This window comes from Lampetra planeri, chromosome 3, assembly GCF_965212315.1.
Source record: "Lampetra planeri chromosome 3, kcLamPlan1.2.h2, whole genome shotgun sequence".
Classification (NCBI taxonomy): domain Eukaryota; kingdom Metazoa; phylum Chordata; class Hyperoartia; order Petromyzontiformes; family Petromyzontidae; genus Lampetra; species Lampetra planeri.
Window position 1 is genome coordinate 2,193,682 of NC_136109.1, and position 18,740 is coordinate 2,212,421.

Sequence of the window (18,740 nt, forward strand, 5' to 3'; positions counted from 1 at the left end):
CATATGATTTAACACCTTTAATTATTTAAAGAGGTCAAACTCAGCAACCCCCCCCACCCCCTGCAAGTTTTTTCCACTTTAGTTTTCTAAAAGTTCACTGAATGTCGTCACACTTCTCAAAATGGTCAGTGGTTCCTGCTCCACGTGCTCCCATTGTACAAGATGGTGGCTCTACAATGTTTATACTAATATTTTGTGATATTCTGAATTGTTCCCAGAATGTTGTTGGATATATTGAAGCAAAAAACTATTTTATGTTTTTTTTTTATTCTGGCCAATTTTTTTCATACCATTCCTCGTTTCATTCCTTGAAATGCGTTCATGTCATGTGATCTATTCCCATCCATAAGGGGAGCAGAGAAGTACAATACAATAATATATTTTGCTGCCCATCACATTGGTTGTGCATGGTGGTTGCCAATCCATGGCACCATTTACGCTCAACGCTGCTTAGAAAAGACCAGGAACATTCTCGGTGATATTGTCATGGATATAAGATCTCCAGGGACATTAAATGTTAAAATAAACCCACAAAACATTGCATATTTTGCATTCAACATGCATTCATTTAATATTTTAATAACAATACAATTTTTACATACAACATAAAGTAACAATGCAATTCTGAAGCTCCACAAACAGTTAACATGGGATGGGTGCAATTAACTTAATTTTCATTAGTTACAAAAAATGAATCGCCTCACAGTTTAAATAAATCCATATACAAGAATAAACTATGAGTGTTAGACGAACAGTCCAGCATGGCATGCATAGAAGCTGCGTGCAAAGATACAAAATGCTTAGAAGGTACTGTATATGCATTCCAATTAACCATAATAAAATTGCTTTACAAATTAAATGTACATAATTGGAAGCCACATCTGCATGCGGTCTAATAACAGAAAATGTGTGCCAATATTTCTCAGATACTCTACATTTTACAAACACAACTTCCTTTGGGAAACCTGGCAAGGAACTATTGACCTTTATTTTTTCTCAGAAAACCTTGATGTCTGTACTTGCATACTGGAGTACTTTTTTTAGGTATTTATTTGCAATGGTTGTGTTATAAGTAGACTGCTCCAACATAGGAATATGGAATTTCATCTATTAGGTCAGGACCGCCAAAAAATGAGCACTATCAAATACTTTGAAGACGGTTTGAAATGTAAAATAATCGCTATTACACTAACACAGTGACCTTTTATTGCAAATAATGTCACAGGATCTTAACTGTATTCTACACAGCAGATGATGGATGTGCTTTAGTAATTCTCTCAATTACCATACAGCTTTCAGAATCAAACCATTGTGCACTGAGCATCCCAACCAATAGGCTTTTCACTCGCTATCGTATGTACAAAATAATGTAACACAATTAGGTGATTGTTTTAAACACTTGAAAAACAGTGATCGACTTTAGTGGCAGCTGCCGTGGTTAGATCACTTGGCTCAATTGGAAGATATCGAGCCAAATGATGTTTGTTCTTCATCATAGCATACATTGAGTTGAAATCTCTGCAGGGGTCGGTTCAGCATATCATCCATTCACGTTCAATAGTAGTACCACTTTGGTCGTTCTAGGGGTCTAGACCCTGCCACAACAATTTCCACTGCTGGTGCAAGACCATCAATATACATTAATGGTGCAACATTGCTCATTCTGAAACAGTGGGACTTTGATTTTTCCTCTAAAGTTTAAATTTTTTCACAAAACCGCATTTAGCCAAATACATTTTTTTTATCGATTCACAGATGTGATGAATGGAAATGTAGACTTTAATACTGTTCGTTATTATCATACGTATAAAAATTTTAACGTTTTTCTCAAATCACTAAAAGCCTTACAAAATCATATAACTTAAAAAAAACACTGACCGTTTATACAACTCCTAACTTCAAACATTTAAATTAATTCACATGTAACTAAATATGCAGTCCAATTTATAATCAACCACATAATCAGTGGAAAAAAACAATTAAATTACTGTGCCTAAAAAACAGCAATCTTCACAACAATATTTACAGAAGTTTTAATTGTTGAGGATCTAAATCGTAAGGGTCAAAACTTCGAAAACATTATCATGGTGATGTTTGTATTATAATTGCGAATAACATTACTATTATTAATTGATGAAGTCAGGAATCATTACTCTAATCCAGTGGAATTTTAGTAATGTCTAAATTGGCATGTGCGATTATTTAAATTGCACGGCACGTGTGACTGTGATTGGTTCGTGGCAGCCATATCGAGGCACCAGCGGCAGGTCCAAGTTTCCGCGTGGTACGTTGCAGCCCAGTAATGTTTGCCCACGTCAATGGTGGCAGGAAGGCCTCCAATCCAGTCAGCTCTAGAGGGTATTTGTACCACTCTTCCCGGCTGACCGCACGCGTTGGAAAAGGTGGGAGTTACCAACACTTTACCCCACCACACAGAATCCGTTGATTGATGGTGTTTATACCACATTGGGTGCAGTGGTAGGGGATTTAAGAAACTTGGCCCTTGTTTCAGCTGCCGTGCCCGGAGATTGAATCAAACTGGCGATCCAGTTGGCTACACCATGTCAGTAACCTTCGTTTCTCGGTTAACTGTTATCAGGTTTATTGCTAGACCTTTTTTAAATATGTGCGACAAACTGGTAACCGTTTCTTTACCACGTTTTTCATGCGATTAACGGTCATAAAATAATTGGACATTGTACAATGCTAATTATTACTAGGTGTCCATAATTCGAGTTTCATTATACCCACCACGTGAGGCCTGATCTACACTGTATCCCTGCGTCGTTCCAATGTGATCCAGATTCTATGAATACTTCACAGTGAAATCTGAGATGTTTATGTTGATTGAGATAATACGTCAATTATATCACAATTTACATTACAAAAATGTTGCCTAACAAAGGAAAAGTATGAGCCACTACTTTCCTGCCGTTGTTTAGTAAACTGTTTATCTTATTATTATTTTTTAGTCAAATAAGATTTTTCAGTAACTTTAATCAAATTAAAACAGCGTAACCAAGCCAGGAACAATATCTATTCCTATCACACGATTGACACCAAACTGCAATTATTTAATATATCACAAAATTGTAATCCTATTTACTACTATTGATTGTTCAAGATCATGTCTCAAAAATGTAATATGACCCTGGCATGAATTAGGTTGTTCGTGACTGAACAAGGGTTGAGAGCACACAAGTCAGGTTTGCGATTATTTTCAAGAACGAATTTGTTTAACGTCGTGGTACAGTGCAGCACCTCCAGCCACTGCAAGGGTGTCGCATGAACTCCATCAACTCAACATGCGTTGGGTATTTTCAATCGGATTGAAACGAAGCAATTCTCGTGTGCACAATGTGAAAGCAGGCATCACGAGCACAAGAATCGAGTTTTAACGAAGAACAAATGTATTATTGGCTGGTTACGAAGCCGTCTTGCTTTGCACATGAATAACACGTTGATTTCCACCTAACGGGGGTCAATATAGGTTTTTTACATAAAAAAACTTTAAAAAATTATACTCATTAACCCATTAACAATTAGAAATAAAATGTATTTTACCCACAAAAAGACAAATAATTCCCCAAAGCTAAGAACACAACCACGGTCCTTCACGTGTGAAGCAAGGCTCTGTCCTGCCCCTCGCCTCTCTCAAGGGAGATGGTGTTTTCACCGTTCTTAATCTATCAAACATGTTTTATGTTCCATGGATTTCTTTTGCCACAAAATCCAATTGGGTTCAAGTCCAAGCCAAATGTGCACCCATAATTGTTGTGTTGCATTAATACTTTCATGTTTTATTAAACGTAAAGTGGTAATGTATTGATTTGGTGAAAGTCAAACCAATTTATTGCTATTGATTGTTGCAGATGACCTTTTTTTATCAACAAAAGTAACACAACCTGGCATGAATCAGGTTGCAATTTAACTAAGATGCTGTCTCCTGCTTTCAAAGTGCTCATACATTCCCTAAAAAAAATGTTACGTATTGAAAAAAGAGAATGATAAGCACGTATCATGTGTGAACGTCGTAATTGGTCGTAGAATAAGGCAGATACATTTGATGCAAGCCAGTGAAAGCACAATTTTGACCAAGGACAGTGCAACATAAACCTTTTGCAACTATCTACATCACTTTACACATCTTATCACTTTGGTGGTGATAAATAGATTTGTAACTTCCATTTATCATCTTTCCTCATTATTGAATCACAGTGATTTTCATTTTGGAAGGTAACTGGACTAGCATATTTACAGACAGCATTGACAAAACACAACTCGGATAGAATAGATCGTATGATAGTTCCTGGAATTTTCAGGATAAGTTTGTACACATGACGACAAGAAATGTTTCAAGTACACAGCAAACAAACCATTTAAACAGTCCATGCGTGTGAACAAATATGTATTGAAATGCTTAAGATAACAATAAAGTGTAACAATACATGATGCTAAAAAAGAATATATTGGCACTGAACGATTAATATACAAACACAGTAACCTCATTATATGTGGAATCCAGAAAATGGAATTTATGTCCATAAACAAACCAATCTGTGCAATATTTTACACCAGCAGGGCATGGCAGGAAGACAAAAGTAGCGTAGTTATGGAAATTATCAGCTCTCTTCTTCCGTGGACCGGACATCAGATTTGAGCCGAACAAACTCCTTGGCAACCTCGTCGCTCGTGCGCTGAGAGAGGATCCGTAGAATGGTGAGTCCCGTTTCATCCATATTGACCGACTTACGCAGGGGGCAGCAGCACGTGCAGCTGCCCTTCTCTTGGATCTCGCGCAGCTGCAGGACACTCAGCCCAATGACACGGTCGTCACGTGCAAAGCAGTAGTCTTTGACGAGCAGCTGCAGCTCATAGAACTCGAATCCGGTTGAACTTCCCAGGGAGCTGCACACGAAGATATTAATTGTTAATGCATGTGTACGTGCACTTGCACGTATACATTAATGTACTTAAATACACAATAAGCAGCGATAAACTAATAAAAATCAAGGAAAGATATGACGGTTAACACCATATTATATTGTGCATTGCACTCCTGACGTATGAATTTTTTTTCAGATTTATTCTAAATTGCTGAAAAATCCACACGTTTAGGCCATCGCTGACTCTTCCAGCTGTGCTGGGCATTGCAGATTTTCCTTTGCTCTTTTTCCAAACGTTATTTATGTTCTGCGTGCGTTTGACCAAAATTAACTCATAACACATTTGTTGGTGATCATTTCCATAGTTGTACGGAAGTCCAAGCTGTCGGTGATGGGATACCACAACCTAAACACAGATGCTTAAAAACACGTTAAAAAAAACCTATTCACCGATTCTGACGTGCATTTAAAGGTTACGAGGCTAAATTACTAACGTACTGCTGCGCCTGGCCAGTTGGGCAGAATAGGCTCATACTGTGTCGAAGATTCTGAATTTTAATATGGGCAGCCACCTGTAGTTAAAAAGAATCCAGCATTAATCATTGACACTGCTTTATAAAAAAAAACGGGAAAGCTCCGGGAACCAGATGGTTATAACTCTGGACTTCTTAAAATAAACAGGACTCATTTCTGACACGCAATTAACGGACTTTTTCATAATTATTCATACATAAATCAATTACCGCAATTACAGAATGAAGCGCTAATCATTGTTTTATTTTATAAAGGGAGATAAAACAAACTTGAAGAACCACATGACCTATTAGCCTCTTTAATTGTTCACTGAGATCACTGGAAACAATATAATTAACTAATAGAGGCCAACTAACCATAGCAAAAAGCAGATTTAGGAAGGATTCTATAATCGACCACATGGACATACTATCAATCAGATTCGTAAAAATACTTATACATTTCAACTGCCATTGTACCAAGACTTTATATACAATGAAAAAAGCATCCGACTCATTAGAATAGATGGTCATTCAATCTCTTCCAATGCAGGCATGAATAAAACATATAAAAATAAAATAAATTCACAAAATGTATGTTGAGCTTCTTTCGCACCGTACGTAGCCGACCTTGCTCATTGGAATAACTACATTAAGAATACATGAAGAAAGTACCCAAATACTTATTAAGTGGAGAGTCGGTGAGATGACAAGCTTTCCCAAATATATTCTCAGCAACATTGTATGTGTACTTGCAACAGCTAAGACCAAAATAAAAAATGAAATATAATTGAAAGTACAGTATAATGATGACATTTCAATGGAGTACTGCATGATGGAGAATACAGTGCTCAATATTATTAGAATAAGATATTTATAAGGATAATCCGAGTCTCACTGCAATCATTAGTATGTGTTTAGGTTTTATTCCAATCTTTTTGTCATCATCAAATAACAGCAAATCTTTCAACTAAACACATCAAATAAACGAGATTTTTTTTTTCTTGCAGACACATAAATCTGGGCACTGCCTCTTACTCCGAACAGGAGCTCAAGTTTTTCATCCAATATACTCAAACAATATATATTCCAAAAAAATTCACCTGAGAAATAAGAGGACAGCCTCTCCTTTTTGAACATGAGACTGTTGGACAAAGCAACACTTACACTCTCCCTTGCTTTTACACGTGAGTTCACCCTGCCCACACCGAGTGGGCAATTCCATATTTAGAGTTTCCCCTGCCTTTGCTGTCTGTGTAATGAGGATAAAGTTTGAAACCAGGGCATTGAAATTAAGGCTGTTTTCACTCGCCAATTCCCCATCACCATCAGAATCTTTATCAGATTGGAGGAATCCGATGCCATCGGGGTCGCGAATAATACGACTTATTCTTTTTCGATTTAAAGCTTTCGTGACTGCAGGGATTCATCTTCTTGGTTTTTTCGGTAAAGTCACGTAGAAGGGAAGTAATAAAATAATAAAAATAAAACATAATAAAATTAAACAATTCTCACGACGTTTCGGCCACAACGCAAGCAGCCGTCCTCAGGTGAAGAATGAGACACTTCAAGCTAGGAACTTACATATAAGCTGGGTTGGGGGTGGTAGAAGAGCGCCTTAACAAAAAGAATGTGCATCAGATGTTAGTGTAAATGCGTTTGGTATTACCTTAGAGTCGCGGCATCTCTTCAGAAAGGTGAGAGACTCGATTAGCTGAGCCTTCTTATCACGGAGCTTGTTGAAGGATCTCAAAGTTATGTGGAAACCCTCCCCGTAGAGGCGGTTAAATTTCGATTTAAAGCTTTTGTGACTGCAAGATGAATCCCTGCAGTCACGAAAGCTTTAAATCGAAATTTAACCAGGGCTCTAGCTAGGCAGTCTTCGGTCTTCAAGAGTTTACTTAAACATTCTGCCCCGAGCCCTCTGACACATCCCCCTTTATACTCCACCCCCGCTGAGGGGTGGGGCCCCGGGCTGCCTGGTGCGGACGTCGTTGAGAGCACCCCCCCCCCCGTGCACTCACGTAGCCCCGCCCACTGTGTTTGTTTCCCATAAGCTGCCATGCATAACGGCTCTCTCTCTAACACCCCTACACATACAGCTCCTCCGTAACACCCCTACACAGGTACAGAGAGGGAGATCGTCTCTGTGGAGTGGCCTTAAATAGGCAGAGGGGGCGGTGGCAGAGAGATGGAGGGGTTAGATAAAAAATTAACATGTCAATGAATGCGGAAAACGCGTAAAAAATTTACATGTCAATGAGTGCGGAAAACGCGTAGTAAAGTAAGCAAGTTTGAACATTAGGAGAGAGGGAGAAAGAACACACTAAATTAAATAACCTAGCAAAATATCGAAATGTTATGTAATACAACACAGAGAGTCGGTCAACACACAATTAACGCATAGCCTGGTCGATTACGTATTTCAAAGATTGCTAAGTTAGAATTTAAGTGTGAAAATTCCAAAGAAAGACAAAACATAAAACAAAAGGAACAGAGACACACAGACAGAGTAGACAAAAAACGTGTAGACAGAAAAAAGTACACTAAATACACAGTGTTCTTTCTCCCTCTCTCATAATGTTCAAACTTGCTTACTTTACTACGCGTTTTCCGCACTCATTGACATGTACATTTTTTATCTAACCCCTCCATCTCTCTGCCACCGCCCCCTCTGCCTATTTAAGGCCACTCCACAGAGACGATCTCCCTCTCTGTACCGGTGTTACTCTCTCTCTATGTATCTTGGTGATATCTGTCTGCTTATATGTCTGTCTATAGTTTTTCTGGTTAGAATTTTTTGTTGCTATTTCATTTATACCTGACGATGATTGCTTGTGTTGCAATCGAAACGTCGTGATTTTATTTTTATTTTATTTTACTTTCATTAATTTTATTTTTTTACCTACGTGACTTTACCGAAAAAACCTAAGAATATGTTTAAGAGTCTCTCAGCATTTATATTTCAGAGACTTTATGCAATCAATGTGACATGATGCTGCACTATTTTCACATGAGTGATTGTCCCGTAAAAAAAAATGCTTGTGAATGGTTAATTTTACTTAATCATCCCCAACATAAACCTTATATTCCTGTTGCACATAAGAATTAGTCCCTCTGTTTAAAGTATTTTTTCAGGCTCATGTGCAACTTTTTGTGTAAACTTGTTTTTCTTTTGAAGCCATTAAAATAGAAATTACAGATTTAACCTAGCACATCTTTCAGATGTTTTACACAATTTGAGATTTTGAGCAATCACCTCTACTAATAGCAGCTCCCTGCTAGACACTATTAGCCTATTTCTGTATGCCTGCTGCTGTCCTTTTACATTGGCAGTTGAATCTTTATCAGTTTATCTTTCTTTAAACACATCTATAATCTGGTAATTGCCAATTTACAGATATTTGCAACTGATAGAAAATATTTAAGGACACAGTTCATTTTAATGTTACCAACAAATTAATAAGATAACTGCTAAAAACAAAATAGATTTCTATTGTATGAAAATAACAGAAACATTTTAATAAATGCATATATGTGATTTGTATCGAGATATGTGAAGGCCTTTGTTAATCCAGCTCCCCATGCCGTACATGGCGTGGGAGTTATGTGACTACACTTCATCACGCTCATCAGTGTGGGTTGAAGGTCGAGAGTAGAGATGGGGTGTAGTACAGTACACAAATGCATTTTTCTGCAATTTAATCTGATGACAATGAAGCTCCCACAGCTGTCTATAACATATTTTTTTTATGCACAGCGGCTGCTCATCTAAGCATTAACCAGGCTCAACCACACTTCGGTTCCAAGATCTGACGAGATTGGGCACGTACCGACTGCAGCATATCAAGATGATGAGCTCGATTCATGTTTCTGGGGAAAGGAAGTTACTACCGGGAATTGGATGAACCAATCAGATCCCAATCGAGTTAAATCCGAAATTCAGCTGAGCCGAAACCAAATCGGAAACTTTATTACTTGAATTTTGAATTAAAACTTTCGTGACTGTAGGAATTAATATTATTTGGTTCTTTGGGTAAAATCACGTAGATAGAAAAAATAACAATAAAAATAAAGTGAATACAAATATCACGACGTTTCGATCACAACACAAGCGGTCGTCATCAGGAAAAGGGGTTAGCCTCTAAAGGCAAACTGTTTATAAAGGTTTAGAGATGGGCGTAGCCCAAGTGTGTCAGCGACACCAGCAGCATGGGCGGGGCAGCAATGCCAATGCAGCAGCAATGCCAATGCAGCAGCAATGCCAATGTAGCAACAATGCCAATGTAGCAACAATGCCAATGCAGCAGCAATGCCAATGCAGCAACAATGCCAATGCAGCAGCAATGCCAATGCAGCAGCAATGCCAATGTAGCAACAATGCCAATGCAGCAGCAATGCCAATGCAGCAACAATGCCAATGCAGCAGCAATGCCAATGCAGCAACAATGCCAATGTAGCAACAATGCCAATGCAGCAGCAATGCCAATGTAGCAACAATGCAGCAGCAATGCCAATTTAGCAACAATGCCAATATAGCAACAATGCAGCAGCAATGCCAATGCAGCAGCAATGCCAATGTAGCAACAATGCCAATGCAGCAACAATGCCAATGCAGCAGCAAGGCCAATGCAGCAGCAATGCCAATGTAGCAGTAATGCCAATGCAGCAACAATGCCAATGCAGCAACAATGCCAATGCAGCAACAATGCCCATGCAGCAGAAATGCCAATGCAGCAACAATGCCCATGCAGCAGAAATGCCAATGCAGCAACAATGCCCATGCAGCAGCACTGCCAATGCAGCAGCAATGCCAATGCAGCAGCAATGCCAATGTAGCAGCAATGCCAATGCACCAGCAATGCCAATGCAGCAGCAATGCCAATGCAGCAAAAATGCCAATGCAGCAGCAATGCCAATGCACCAGCAATGTCAATACAGCAGCAATGCCAATGTAGCAGCAATGCCAATGCAGCAACAATGCCAATGCACCAGCAATGCCAATGCAGCAACAATGCCAATGCAGCAGCAATGCCAGTGCAGCAGCAATGCCAATGCACCAGCAATGCCAATGTAGCAGCAATGCCAGTGCAGCAGCAATGCCAATGCAGCAACAATGCCAATGCACCAGCAATGCCAATACAGCAGCAATGCCAATGCAGCAGCAATGCCAGTGCAGCAGCAATGCCAATGCAGCAACAATGCCAATGCACCAGCAATGCCAATACAGCAGCAATGCCAATGTAGCAGCAATGCCAATGCAGCAGCAATGCCAGTTCAGCAGCAATGCCAATGCAGCAGCAATGCCAATGCAGCAGCAATACCAATGCAGCAACAATGCCAATGCACCAGCAATGCCAATGCAGCAACACTGCCAATGCAGCAGCAATGCCAATGCAGCAACAATGCCAATTCAGCAGCAATGCCAATGCACCAGCAATGCCAATGCAGCAACACTGCCAATGCAGCAGCAAGGCCAATGCAGCAACAATGCCAATTCAGCAGCAATGCCAATGCACCAGCAATGCCAATGCACCAGCAATGCCAATGCAGCAACACTGCCAATGCACCAGCAATGCCAATGCAGCAACACTGCCAATGCACCAGCAATGCCAATGCAGCAACACTGCCAATGCAGCAGCACTGCACACTGCTCTACAAACCATACTGCTGACGTGGAGGTTGATTGACAAGAAAATACAAGTAAGTCATGACCCAAAGTGGTTGATGACATCTTTCCAATGATTGCCGAGTCTATAACCTTCCTTTCCTCTCGGTTGAAAATGTGTCTGTGTCTGTATATATGGATGGCTTCATGAATTAATCTTTGTTGATAGCCAGTAGACTTGCAAAGTACCAATCAATTTCGTGTGAGCCAGGTGCATTAAAATAATGATCAGCCACTGCAAAAGTATTAGTCCTACCATGTTTCAAATCTGCCTTATGCTCACGAACACGGTTAGAGACATGTCGCTTAGTTTCCCCAATGTAACTGCTGCCGTAGACACAGCTTAGCTTGTAGACACCGGGATATTACATGTCAGGAATCTTGTCCTTCACAGATGGGATCAAATCACGAATTTTATGTACTGTGTTAAATCGGACCTGGATCTTGTGTTTGTTCATGATTTTGGAAATATTTTGGTTACCCTTGCTATGTATGGCAGGATGATGGTTTTGATTGGATCCTCAGATGGCTCCTCCCTCACGGTTGGGGTGATGGCTTTGCGGATTGTATAGTCAGAATATCCATTCGCCATGAGAGCTTGGTGTACGTGTTTGAGTTCACTGGTTAGGTGTTCATGGTCGGAGATACATTGAGCTCTATGGTGTAGCGTTTTGATGAGGGAATTCTTCTGGGATGGATGGTGGTGGAAATCAGGTTTTAGGTAGGCGTCATGATCTATCCACTTCTGGATGAAAGCCTCCCCAACAATCGATCTAGCCCAGCTGCATACGAGCTGATCTCATCTCTCGATCTCCACTGTTAACATCCTCTCCAACGCGTTCTCTCCTTTGGCTGCCACGTCTTTAATCTCGACTATCAGCTATCATTTATTTTAGCAGACATGTTCTCTGCATGTCCACTTACTTTTCTCACCAATCAATGGCATTAGCTTGCATATGTCCTCTGATCCATATGTTGTACTTTGTCTTCAGATATTTCAGAGCATTTAAAAACTATACACTACTTACATCCCCGTGCATTAAACTACATCGTAGACTACATTGCTACATTATAATTCATTAAAAACTATTTATAGACTGAATAACATAATTCTAGTGCATAAAAAATGTCACACTACAAAATATAATCTAGTGGATTCTAAATACATTATTCTCGACATAACACATTCAAATGCATTTAAAATGCATTATCTGGAGCATTTAATAACATACACCACATACCATATTCTAATGCATTCAAATTCTTATGCTACAAAACTGTATTGTGGTGAATAAAAACACATCATACACTACATAACTTAATAGTATATTGTTCAAGATACATTATACATTTCAAATTATTTGTTTATATTGTCTTGGCAGTGGCACACAAGGACAAATAACAAAAACTCCACATTCCTCAATAACACTGTGGCCTTCAAAATAAAATTATATAACAGGCGACATTTCCGGATGTGGCCCTTCTTCATAGCACATACGTAGTAGAGAGGCCATTGCACTTTATACCATGGAGCCTGATGATAATTCAAATTGCCATATAAATGTATTGGTTATTACAAGCTACTTAACATTTAAAATATATAATGAACAAAGTACTCGCCTCACCTGTGTCCTGGCGTCACACAGCAACCATGGGGTGCATGTGGCACGCCACGATACATGCGCTCGCTGAGGAAATTCAGCTTTGATTCGGCCCGGAGATTCATACATTTTTAAATGCCATACAAGTGCTGAAACTTAATCGAATTCAAATATGGGAACTCGGTTCCCTCCCATTCCTAGTTTATATTTATACATTCATACGTAAATGGACAACTAAGAAAACATATACAACCCTTTTCATTTTTAAACAAATAATATTGGCGAAACCTGCCTTTGTCGAGCATACGACTCCGTCCCTTTTCACATTTGAAGAAAATGAGTGGTCAAATAAACATGAGAACTTTCGACAGAACATGTAGATACTTACAAATTGAAGGTTTCCTCAAACTTTGGAGACCACGTGTTGTTTTTAGACTTTGTAGCATATTTGCGCTTCTTATCACTCAGCTGCGGGCCTATGACGTTCACTTCCACAAACGGGCGGAACACGCTCGTTGTCTTCCACTTGAGATTGTTGACACCATTTACTGCGAGGGAAGGCCACAACACAATAAAACAGTGACTTAAAGCTTTCGTGACTGCAGGAATTCATGTTCTTTGGGTCTTTCGGTAAAGTCACGTAAATAGGTTCAAAGAAAATAACAAAAAACTACGTTTAGATCACAAAACATAGTTTTTTGTTATTTTCTTTGAACCTATCTATGTGACTTTACCGAAAGACCCAAAGAATACAATGGAAGTGTTAAAAAGTAAAATGTACGCATACGAATTGTTATCGTCTGCATGCCTTACATGAACTTATTAAAAAAAGTTTTGTTCACGTGTGAAAATATTTAAATAATTCCCAAATATTCACAGCACACACTGTATGTACAATATATAGAGTAGAAACTACAAGTACTTTCGATTCACACCTTATAGGAGATCAGTTCTGATATAAGCAACACATGCTTACTCGTGGGGAAAGGCAACTTCTGATCCAAGCACATGTCGGATTTGAGCACACCAAGCTTTACTCCCAAGGGGTGTTCTTATAACCAGATTATACTGTACTAAAAAAGTATGTGAAATGTCATGGCTTTGTGCATAGGACTCTTCACAGAGACTACACACAGACACACTACATATAGTAATAATTATGATGATTTGTTTCTATGAAAGTGCTCGATATGCCAGGGCGTCTCAGAATGCTTTACAACGCATCTCATTTCAACACGCTTGAAAGGGCACTCCCAGTGGGAGCTGTTTATGTGGGCACAAGGTCACTGAATACCTGGCCAGCAATCCAGCATTACAGGCTGCCAGCAGCGGGTGATGATTGCGATGAATAATCCCAGTGATAATTGTTTTTTTACCCTTTTATCTCGCAACAACTGACACCTTTTCTACAAGGAGTCATGTTTGCATAGACCACAATACCTGCAGTCATAATGCAAACAAAAAACATAACTCTGATCATGTGTGCACTGTCCTTGAAGTTGATTGGTCCACACCCGAGACAGCTTTCCTTAAGAGCCTAGTCTCACATGGTGTTGGACCAGATGACGCCAAAGGTGTCAGTTTTGTTGCCAAATAAAAGGGTAAAAAACCAATTATCATATTTTTTACTGGCAAATGAGGTTCAAATGGAATAATCCCAGTGTACACTACACATGTACACTACACATGTACACTACACATGCACACATGTACACTACACACATGTACACGTACATGTGTGATGAATGGGTATCGTTTCCTTAAAGTCTTAAATGTGTATTTGGTGTATTGTGTACACAACATTAATATTGGTGCACAACTGGAATCCATCAACTTTGAGGCAAGGGTTGGTGGATCACACAAATATATAGGGCGTTGGTGGATCATGAGGTTATTTGGGGCTGGTGGGTCATAAAAAGTTAGGGATGAATATGAGAGTTTGTGGGTTACAAAGAGATTGAGTTTGGTAAGCCAAGACAACCAGGCTGTTGTGAGCACTCATGCTTGTGCCTGCTATCAGCACAAAGCCCCATGTGGGAATAGGGCATGCACAGTGTCATATTTAATCAGTCTCCTGGTTTAACAAAACACATTCCATAACCCTACAGGCCCTCCCCATTGAGACACTACCACGCATGCTGGTGTAAGCCAAGCTTAGTGTACCATTGTGCAATTATGTCATAATAATATAGTAAAACCTCGTTATTTCGGTATTTGATAATTCGTAATTTGGGATCATTCGACACGGCTGCGCTTTCGGCATATATACATTATTAGTAATTCGCCATGAGCCGCATTGCCATACGGAATGGTCACCTACATCAAGTAGTATACATTCCTTAGTCTGCGAGACAAATTCCAAATTTTGGATACAATTTATGCAGGTGTGTCAATGTGTATGATGTGTGAAGTGTTTGGAAAACAGATTTGGATTTTTATTTTATTTTATTGGGGCATAATTCGGAATATTGATCATTCGGCAAGGCCAGAGCCCCATATGTGTCGAATTAACAAGGGTTTACTGTTACAAACGCAAAATGTGCCTGATCTCACGGAATTCAGTTGCAAAGCGGAATTAAGCCTGTAAGTACTTGAGTGGATGACCACAAAGGCTTGTGAGGTATTGTAGGTGTGGGGCAGTGAGGTGGCCAGGAGATGGCAGTCCTGAATGTCATCCACTCGTATGTGTGGGTTCTCTGGGTACTCTGATTTCCTTCCGCATGCTAAACCCTTATTAATGGTCATCATAATCATCAGCCATGGTCAATGCACTGCTTGATGAAGGCAACCCCAAGCTTCCACCACCTTTCACGATGCTCCAATTATTTAGTAATCTTATATTCTCCTTCATATTCTTATAATATTTCCTGCAGTTCGTGCCCAATGGACGTTTTAATCACTATGTTATCAACATCTCAGATGGTTCTCCGTGAATATTCATGCCTTTATTTCACCTGTACAATTGTCAGAAATTATCTTCAAAATGTTCAGTGAATAACGTTGGTGAAAGTGTGACATCTTGTTTGACTCCCCTTTGAATTTGTATTTTTAAAATTCTTCATACAAACTTTTTCGTGGCTGTTGTTGTATATAGATTATATTATAAACATTTTTATTTATTTAGGCCACAGACTCTAAGAGCTTGGATGATTGAAACAATTTCGAATATAGTCAAATGTATACAGGCGATGAATGGCAGTTGACATTCATCGTCAGCATGAATAGTATGTGCATGTGGTTGATGTGGAAAACCCTTTCCTAAACCCTGCTTGCCCTGTGCTTGGATGGCCTCTAATTTGTTCAACATTCTGTTTCCGATGATCTTTGTGAACAATGTATATACGTGTGATAAGAAGAGTGATTGTGGTTCTTCAAGTCAGTTTTGTCACCCTTTGTGAATAGAATAATGATTGAGGTATCATTTATGAAGGTATTGGCCACATATTTCAATGCAGTACTCCCCTGAAAAAGAGTGGAGATTCAGTGAGACTTTCCAAGGTAAATCCTTGTGATTAATATGAAATGGTTGCACAATAGTATATTCAACTTAACTCATACCAAAATGTGTGACATTGTCTCATTGAGGAGGGCCTGTAGGGTTTATGCATTTTTTGTAAAAACTAGGAGACCCTGATTAAATGTGACAATGTGCATGCCCCCTCACACGGGGCCACGTGCTAATGGCAAGCACAATGCACTAATGCTCATGAGAGTCAGATTTTATTTGGCCGGTGGCATTGTGCTCCCCGTGGACTCGTATGCATTGCATAACTTTCTTTAGTCAGTTATTCTATGTGAGAGAAGGGTGGCAGGTGGTGAAAAAAAGCTTCATAAATAATATCCCTGGTGTGGAATACTATGCATTTTTGAGTATATAACCCGGAAATTGAAAAACACATTTGCTAGCTGCTGGAAGTGATGTATACCACGGGGTATGTTTTTTGGTTTTTTTAAAGGAATGGTGGTTTTTCACCTTGACGCAAAGATCGTGTGTAAAAAAAATAAAGCTTATTGACAGTTACTATATGGAGATTGGACTTTATTGATACAGTAAACATTTGCCTCTGTACTCAGATGAGTGTTGGATCATGTTTAGGTCGTAATCCAGTGGTGAGAATTCCACATTACCGCAGAAAAACAAGTCTTGACTTAAATTTTGACTTATTCATATTATTTGTTCTTTCGGTAAAGTCACGTAGATAGAAAAGAAAAAAAAGAAAATGTGAATTAAAAATAAATTGAAAATAATAAAAGCAAAAAACCACGATAAAAACTACAATAAAAATTAAAAAAAATGTGGCCAATACCTTCATAAATAATATTTATTATTTTCAATTTATTTTAATTTTATTTAACTATTTTTATCGTATTTTTTTGCTTTTATTATTTTCAATTTATTTTAATAGAAATTTAGAAAATTATTATTTTCTATCTACATGACTTTACCGAAAGAACCAAGCATAAGTCTCGACGTAATACATTAAGTTTACATGTATTTTATTTGTTACACGGATGATCCCATTGTCAGTTTCCCAGCTATTTTACAAGCGAGATCCGTGGTGTGTGAGCACAGCAATAACAGTAAAACATAGACAAACACATCAATATTACAGATAATTAGGAATATTGCATAACGATTAAACGAGGTATTTAACGGTTGTAAATAAAACACACATCAATCAATAGACAGTGCAAATATTATGAAATCAAGAGGCACCAGGTACAGGTAAAAGTATGCTCTGTGTTTTGGTTTACTCGGGAAATAGAGAGAAGGGAACCAAGCTGTAGATGAGAAGCAAGGGTATTCCAGACGCGTGGAGAAGCAAAATGGAAATTATTTTACCAAAATAAAGTTTAGCAATTGGATGTTTTTTTGTAGGAATGAGGATGCACTTCTGAAGCTACTGGAGGGAGTTAGAGGAATTGACTGCTCCTTTAGGTAATTGGAGGATTTATTTAAGAGGACCCTGATTGGGGGGGGGGGGGGTAAATTTGAGTTAATATACAGCTTGCAATGATGATTTCTATAGGGGTGTCAGGGGGAAAATGGAGTGTCGAGTCATATAATGGAATTCAATGTTTTAAAGTAGATTCATAAACTAGGTAGTAGATGGTATCAGAATCATAAAATATGGGCCGGATGGTGACGTTAAATATCCAGACCAAGTCGAGGTGGAATACAGCGCTTGTTTCTATATAGGAATCCAATTTAGCGTTTTATCTTGTTGGCCAGGTGGTCAATGCAGGCCTTGAAAGACAAAATTTAGTCCAGGACAATAATTAGACATTTAAAATTGTCCACCTGCTCAATGAGGTGCAAGTCCAGACCCAAATATGCATAGGTGGCAAGACAGGTTTGGGGCAGCTGGAGACTAACATAACTTCTGTATTTTTTTTATCATTGAGGACAAGTTTTAGGATATTAAGTTGAAGATTATCAACGTCCTGTTCTAGAAGTTGCTGTAACTCCTACATGGATTTTTAGAGGCCATCAGGGTTGTCATGAGCAAACAGGTTAATGTCAGAGTGCACATTAGAGAGGCCTAGATGGTTGACCTTGGGGCCAAGCACAGAGCCCTGAGAAACTTCCTTAGTAATGGGGGTCCTGTTAGATGATCTATTATTTATGGAGACAATTTGAAATCGGTAAAATAATTAGTTGCAAATCCAGTTGACTAACAGTCCAAAATATTTTTTAATTTTAGCCTTTGCAACACTACAGCGTGATCCACAGTGTCAAATGCTTTAGACAGGTCGAGGAATATGAATGCACAATGGTGACGAGATTCAAGATTTGAAGATGCAGTCAGGCGTATTGTGTACCAGAGAGGCTGTGTTATATTTTTATCGAAAGCCAGATTTCTTAGGATGGCATAGGGCATATTCTGAGATGAAAGTTTGAAATTTAGGATCTTCTCAAAGATCTTGATGAGAGGGGAGAGGATTGAGATAGGGATGTCAGTCTTTAACTGTGTATTATTTCATTTTGATTTGACTGTTGGAAACACTAAGAGAATTGTGGTGTTGTGCCAAGGGTTTTTTTTAGAGACTGTACCACCTCGCTTTCCTAAAT

General features: G+C 38.9%; 1 protein-coding gene across 1 annotated transcript in view; it reads right to left on the bottom strand.

The window, feature by feature from the left end:
* Positions 1-550: 550 nt before the first annotated feature.
* LOC144736307 (protein unc-13 homolog C-like) overlaps positions 551-18,740 on the bottom strand; it is a 147,362-nt gene continuing 129,172 nt past the window's right edge. Inside the window, exons 30-31 of the mRNA XM_078618958.1 lie at positions 13,056-13,215; positions 551-4,908 (exon numbers count right to left, since the gene is read on the bottom strand). Of these exons, the coding sequence (XP_078475084.1) occupies positions 4,623-4,908; positions 13,056-13,215 (446 nt within the window). The 3' untranslated portion in view covers positions 551-4,622. The remainder of the gene's footprint in view (positions 4,909-13,055; positions 13,216-18,740) is intronic.